General features: G+C 50.7%; 1 protein-coding gene across 3 annotated transcripts in view; it reads left to right on the forward strand.

Moving 5' to 3' along the window:
• RALB (RAS like proto-oncogene B) overlaps nt 1–4,517 on the forward strand; it is a 31,276-nt gene extending 26,759 nt beyond the window's left edge. For all 3 annotated transcript variants that reach the window (XM_036421746.2, XM_045575715.1, XM_036421747.2), the window contains one exon: nt 3,017–4,517. In XM_036421746.2, the coding sequence (XP_036277639.1) occupies nt 3,017–3,136 (120 nt within the window). In that variant the 3' untranslated portion in view covers nt 3,137–4,517. The remainder of the gene's footprint in view (nt 1–3,016) is intronic.
• The last annotated feature ends 2,521 nt before the right edge of the window (nt 4,518–7,038 follow it).

Here is a 7,038-nt window from a genome sequence, read left to right on the forward strand (position 1 = left end):
GAGCCCTGCCACTCTGTCATGAGCCTCGTTTGAGGGCTTGGCGCGGGCTCCGCCTTGGAACGGGCGGGCGGGGAGGGAGGGCATGGTTTGTGAAGACGCTGCAGCTGGCACCAGCGCTGCAGATCCTCGGGTAAGTCACTTCCTGTCCTTCCCTTCAGCGGCTGGAATGCCGTGGGAGCGTAGCTCTTGTTATACTAATTAACCTACGGTGAAATTGGCTTCTTCAGCTTTGAGTCATGAGCATAACCCCGGCATTCCGGGAGGACTTCTCTGTAGCTTCCCTGAGCTCTCCCTGCCCAGGGCCTGGTCTCCGGGCACAGCCTGGGGCGTTCCCCTGAGAAACTCATGATTTTGTCCTCATGGAGCTACTGGTTGGATTTACTATCCTTACCATCGCAGGCAGAGCCGGGGCCTCTGTCTCTGAACTGAGTTCTGAATAGTGCTTGCCCGCAGGAGTCAGCTCCCCAGGGATTTCTTTTCTCTTCCTTCCCGTCAGCATACTTTCCTTTTCAAACCTCTGAGGCTAAGGAAAGGCTGATATTGATCATGACGAATGGTGACAATTTGAAAATCCACCTACCAGTGACTGCTGTCGATAGGCCTTTAAAAAATACACGCTCAACGTGGTTGTTACAGAGCTAAGGGAGACAGCTGCCGACATGCTCCTTGTGCCCTCACCTCTGCCCGCTCCCGGTTCTGCTCCCGGTTCTGCTTCCGGTTCTCCTCCTGGTTCTCCTCCTGGTTCTCCTCCTGGTTCTCCTCCTGGTTCTCCTCCTGGTTCCGCTCCTGGTTCTCCTCCTGGTTCCGCTCCTGGTTCTCCTCCTGGTTCTGCTCCTGGTTCTCCTCCCGGTTCTCCTCCTGGTTCTCCTCCTGGTTCTCCTCCTGGTTCTCCTCCTGGTTCCGCTCCTGGTTCTCCTCCTCCTGGTTCTCCTCCTGGTTCCGCTCCTGGTTCTGCTCCTGGTTCTGCTCCTGGTTCTCCTCCTGGTTCTCCTGCTGGTTCCGCTCCTGGTTCCGCTCCTGGTTCTCCTCCCGGTTCTCCTCCCGGTTCTCCTCCCGGTTCTCCTCCCGGTTCTCCTCCTGGTTCTCCTCCTGGTTCCGCTCCCGGTTCTGCTCCTGGTTCTGCTCTTGGTTCCACTCCTAGTTCTGCTCCTGGTTCACGCCTGGGAAGCCTCAGCCCAGTGCCCTCTCAGCCACAGTGGGCGTGTCTGCTCGGCTTGTGCTACATCAGCATCCAATCTCCTCCTCCCCCTTCGGCTTCCTCTGTTTCTCTTTCTCCCGGAGATAAATTCTCCTGGACTTCTCTCCTAAGAGGGAGCCATTGGCGAGCCAGCTTGGCCGCAGCTTGGCACCAGCCTGGCGGGAATCCCCTAGAGGGGCGTGGGCAGCACCGCACAGAGCCCTCAGGGGCAGTCTGTCTGCGCGTGCGGTGGGCTCACCGGTCTGCCTTTTTCTTTGGTTACTGTCCCAGCTCTGTGCTGACTCTGTGCTCTGCGCAATCACTCTTCCTATTAAATTGTTCCCTAGCTTAGAAGCCGTACAGGAAACCAGACAAACTTCTTTGTAAAGAACCAGGACGATTTTTCGGCAGGGACTCTGTTGCCATGCAGTTTTTGGATGCGGGGTGGGGGGTGGGGGGAGGAGAGGGCTGTCGCTCAGCAGCTTGTCATGGCCCTTTCCTCCTTGGGACCTGCTTGACCTGCCGAACGAGAAGCACAGAAGCTGCTCACTGCAGCAGACATTGTGTTCCTCGGGAAACAGTTTCCAGGAAGCAAGGTTGTTGGTGAGATCAGCCCAGGAACTGTTTTGTCATTTTTAAGTTGACACCCTCCATTCCCTCCTCTGCCTTTTGTTAGAACAAAAAGGAAAACCAGTAACGTTTGCAGGCTTCATTGTGCTGTGGTGGGGTGCTTTCCTGCCGGGGTGCTGATGCCAGTCTGCTCGGGTTTGGGGAAGCCCTCTCCTGTGCCTGAGCTGGTGGAAGGCCCAGGCCCCTCAGAGCACCCCAGCTCACTTCCTCCTGGGCTGGGAGGAGAAGGCAGCTGTGGTCTGAACGGCCAGAGACAAGCCTGCCCGCTGCCCGCTGTGTCTCCTTCTCTAGGAAACATGGCCAATGTTTCTTCTTGGGGCGTATTTGTCCGTGTGGGTATAGTCAGTACATTGGCACAAGTGCTGGTAGCAGAGGGCAAAACCCAAACTATTGTGACAAACGATAATCTGTATCTAAACAGCATACTGGCATTCAAAGAACGAGTCTCGTCTGTTCCTGATAAAGTTCCTTTCCTGGACGTTCAGGGGTTCAGGGTCAGAGGAGGGCGGCTCCTCAGATCAGGGAGGCGTGTGCATGGGGAGGGGCTGCCAGCATGCCCCTCCCACTCCCAGGCTCATATGCAGGAGCTTCTGTTGGTTTATGACCCCTCCTCCTCCAGCTGTGTTCCTTGGCCTGCTGTTCAGCTCTGTGAGGACTGTCATGCATGATGACACCCCCACTTTCCTATGGTCCTTATAAGGATTAAACAAGAACAGGCACTTACATCATGTTCATTTTCTGGTGGCTGGCCATGCTAGTGAGTCTGATTCCTCCTGTCATTCTCAGGATCTGTGACGTCACCACCTGTAGTAGGTCTGTTCCCTGCTGTTTTATTCCTCATCATCCTGAGAGTGGAAGAGAGGAGGGAGGAGTGGAGAGAGAGAGAGATGACACATTGATTGATTTCCTCCTACATGCACCTGGCCCGGGGCCAGGGATTAAACCTTTAACCCAGGTACATGCCCTTGACTGGGAATTGAACCCGATACATCTTCAATGCTTGGACCGATGCTCTGACCACTGAGAAAAACAGCCAGGGCAGTCAGAATGTGTTTTTAATGTTTTATTCTTATTTGCTCTAAATGTTTTGTTTTTGACGGCATATAGTTTATAAGAATGAGTATAATTTTGTGCTTGGTCCAATCGTTTCCTAAAAACATTAAATGGCTTTTTCTTCCTGTTCTTTTCATCCTTTCCTCCTCACCCCAGGTGTTCTTTGATCTAATGAGAGAAATCAGAGCAAAGAAGATGTCTGAAAACAAGGACAAGAATGGCAAGAAAAGCAGCAAGAACAAGAAAAGTTTTAAGGAGAGATGCTGCTTGCTGTGAAGAGCTGTTGCCGTGGCGGCGGGCGGAGTCAGTTGCCATGAGGACACAGGGCGTCGTTGAGGGAAGACTGTAGTCTACTGTGTGCTCCCTGCTCACCCGCCCTCTTCACGCAGACTTCTTCAATGGGGAAAACACTGGCGAGTCAGCCCTGGCAGAGAAATAAGCCCTTGACCTTGTGTGGACTGGCCACGGGGTCAGGAGGCTTTGCCGTTCCCTCCTCCCTCTTCCCCTCCTTCCCTCTCTCCCTGCCTCCCTCCCTGGAGTTTAACTAAGTATGTAGTGTGAGAGGTAGGAAATAGTTCAATGTTAATTAAAAAGGAAGAGCACTGTCATAGGTGTCTTATCTTCCCCCCACCCCCATTACATAACATTAGCGCCTTTTGTTTTGAAATAAAAATGTCTTATTTTATTAGGTTTTGGGAGAAGAGATGGGATAAGACTCCCCCAGCCCTTGTCGGCTTAACAGTAGTACCCCCAAAATCCAGGAAACTCTAATGATGCTTAAAACCCAGATTTTGGGGGGATATGTTTCTTGGCAATACCCAGTGGATTCGCAGTGTCGCTAACAAACCTGAGTTCGCCCGCAGGGGTCAGTGCGGAGCTCCTAACCCCTCACAGGCGGGAAAGGAAAGCTGTATTCCTCGTATTGTGTACCAGCCAGTGGTCGTCTGTGCTGGCTGTCCTCCCTGTGGCCTCCTGGCAGGTAGAGCTTCTTTTTAACGGACTGAGTGAAGAGTCAGGAGTGGGATACTTTACGAATCATGCACTTTTCTCATCAGATTTTAAGACATTCTTTGGCTAACTCCTCTCGTAATTGCCAGCCCAGCGGTTAGGCTCCTTGTCTCCACTGGCGATGCCACATTGTCTTCCAGCCGCTCCCTCTGCACAAGGGAGACCCGCAGGGCCCGGAGGCCGGGCGCCAGAGTACCACTGCCTTCGGCCCAGGAAGCCAGGCCCCGGCTCCTGATAATTCTGAATTTAAAGTTGGAATTAGTCGGGAAGGATAAGCCATTACTCTTTTACCTCTGAGAACTGGCTGCTGTTTCTAATTTTTTTTTTTTTTTTTCTGAGACAGCTATATGCTTAGAAAAATTTTTTATTGGTGCGATATTGTTAATCTTTCTTAAATATCCTGCGTTCAACATTCAGAAAATTTTCATCAGGAAAGGAGTACTGTGGTAAAAGCCCAGTACTCACATTTTCCCCATTTTTCAGAAGTGACATTTCACACACAGGTGCCAAAAGTGAATTGGGGTCGGGGAGCAGGAACCTTTCAAGCTCATGGTTATATAGAATTTGTGGAAATTATGGTTTGACTGGAAAACAATCTTGTATACTTCCCAAAGAATCATGGACTTTTGAATAAAAAAAGCAGATAAATGCAAATTTTCAGGATTTCAGCCTTATTATTTTACCCTTTTGTCGTATTGTGAAATGCAGGTATTAAAGAAATTGACAGTAAGTTATTCATTATTGTGTGATTTTCTGCAACATCAGACAAACTTTACTTCATTCTTTGAATTGCACTGTGGGAAATAAAATTGTAAATACAAACAGTATATTTTAACAGTCGTTCCTTTGGGAGAGATGACTAGTCTTTCCTCTTAAAATTAAAAAAATAGAAGGTAATTACACTCTTGAAACCTAGTTCTCTTCAACCTAGAGCTGTTGTAGAAGACCAGAGGAAAACCAAGCGATGCTTCGAAAAAGGGAGTTTCACAGCTTTGTTATGCCGACGGACTCAGGGGTTTGCCTCTCAAAGTCTGAGCCAACCAATATGGTGGAAGCCCCACTTTTATCCCCTTTGGTTGCTTTGTCCGCCAAATATTGTATGATGGGTCCTTCCGGACCTCGTGGGCTTTGCAGAAAGCCCTGTGGGTTGGGATGGGGGTCTTGAGACCATATCTAAGGGCCTGTCCTGGCACCAGCACTGATAACCCCTCTGGAGTTGTGTGCTCATGGTTTATGGCCTCTGTAAATGTGAGCATTTAGGTAACAGGTTTTGCAAGACCAGTTTGTGGAGAAAGGGGCAGTGAGTTATAGGTCATCAAGAATGTGCATTAGATTGCTGGCACAGACTCAGATTGCTAGCCCCCCGAACATCAGGGTTACATTGGAATTAGCCTTTTAGCTTCTCAGTGCCACCTGCTGGTTATCATTTCCCGTCATGAGTAGGTAGATTTTGGTAAGCACAAGAAATAAAAGATGGTATGAATTGTTTCATACTGTGGAAATGATTTCATGATTGGTATATGTTATTACTGTATGCCTAAAGTTATATTTAACTGACTAGCAATCAGAAATGGATCGTCCTAACAAAGTAATTTATACAGAGGCAGTGTCACTTATAAATTTGAAACCTAGTTATTCTCCAAATGGTCCGCTGTTGTGTCCATACCTCATATTCCTCTCTAAAGCATTCGCCCCAGGAATGGGTGAGCGCCTGCCTGGTGCCAGGCTCTGTGCTAGGAGCTGGAGAGGGTGCTGAACGAGACAAGCAAGATGTCTGCTCTCCTGGAACTGATGCTTCGGCGAGGACAGAGACAGATAAATGAAAATGTCAGGGTCGGTGCTTTGATGGGTAATCTGATAGCAGCTGTTTCTGGGCAGTAGAGCTGTGTTCAGTTTGGTGGTCAGCAAGCTTCTCCAAGGAAGTGACATTCAAGCTGACGCTTCATGACCTGAGTGGCCAGCGTGGATGGGGGGCCGTGGGTGCGGGGAGCTCTCCAGGCTGGAGTGCTACTGGCCAGAGGCCTTAGGCTTCAGCAGAAGAAGGCTCAGAGCCGGCCTGTGCTGGAGTGCAGTCGAGGGGCAGAGTGATGAGCAGGAGGTGCGGCAGTCCATGGTTTCAGAAGGTGATGTGGGGGAGACCCCAGGCACATGACACCTGCAGGCACCTGTTCCTCAGAACTAAGACTCCATCGGTGGTCCAGTGCCATCCTAAGAAAGGAGCCTGCCAACCAGGGGAACCCATCCTGACTCTAGTGACGTAACATGTAGGGAAATTGTAAGTTTTAGCTTAGGTGAATTATGATACATAAATTTCAATTAAATGATACCTGAAACATAACATTTCCTTAGTCTAGAATTACATGATAAGGAAATGCCATAGAAGCTGAGGAGCAGACAAACATTGACAGTGGACAGGGACTAATATATACGGTTAGTGTTAATGGTAGTAAGCTTGACTTTGGTATTTCTATTTTAAAGACTCACCAAGTTACTTAATCCAAACGGTAAGAGCACGCGCGTTAGAACCCTACGGGCCTGGCAGGGCGCTCTTCCCTCCCCAGAGGCTCCTGGGAGTCCTGCTGAGCCGCTGCTGTCCTTGGGCCTCCGTGGGGCCTGGCTCTAAGTCCTCGTCTGCGCCAGGGTCTCTTGGTTCTCAGGCACAGACATTCCCGGGTGACTTGCTGTGGTCGGTGAGGGTTTAGCTCACTGCCTCCCTCGCTCCCGTCCCATTTTTGACAGTAATAGCGCTGTGTTTAGTTCCTCTCGTGGTGACTATTCAACACTTTTTAAAACGATATTTAAACTTCTGTTTCTCACTCGACCGCCTCTTGACAGCATCCCACGCTCCCCACGCTGACGGGAGGAGGTGGCCCTGCCCTCACCTCCATCTCACCTCCCCGCTTGTCAGCGCGTCCTTCTCCGTCACACTTTCCTTTTACCTTTTCAAGGCAGAGGACGGGGGTGTCCCACTCTCCTGCCATAGTTCAGGCTTTTCTGCTTTGTCTGCAGGTGAGCTCTAAAGGCCGAGTACCGGCCAACACAATGCGGTTGTGATGCCTACGTGATTGGCCAGCCCCGTGGCGAGCTCCCGCCCTGCCCCGGTCTGGCCTCACCGCTCAGGGAGCTGCCGGCGTCCGGCCCAGCGGGGCCTCCGTCAGGGCCTGAGTCAC

Source organism: Pipistrellus kuhlii, unplaced genomic scaffold (genome assembly GCF_014108245.1).
Source record: "Pipistrellus kuhlii isolate mPipKuh1 unplaced genomic scaffold, mPipKuh1.p scaffold_m20_p_7, whole genome shotgun sequence".
In the NCBI taxonomy this organism is placed as follows: Eukaryota; Metazoa; Chordata; class Mammalia; order Chiroptera; family Vespertilionidae; genus Pipistrellus; species Pipistrellus kuhlii.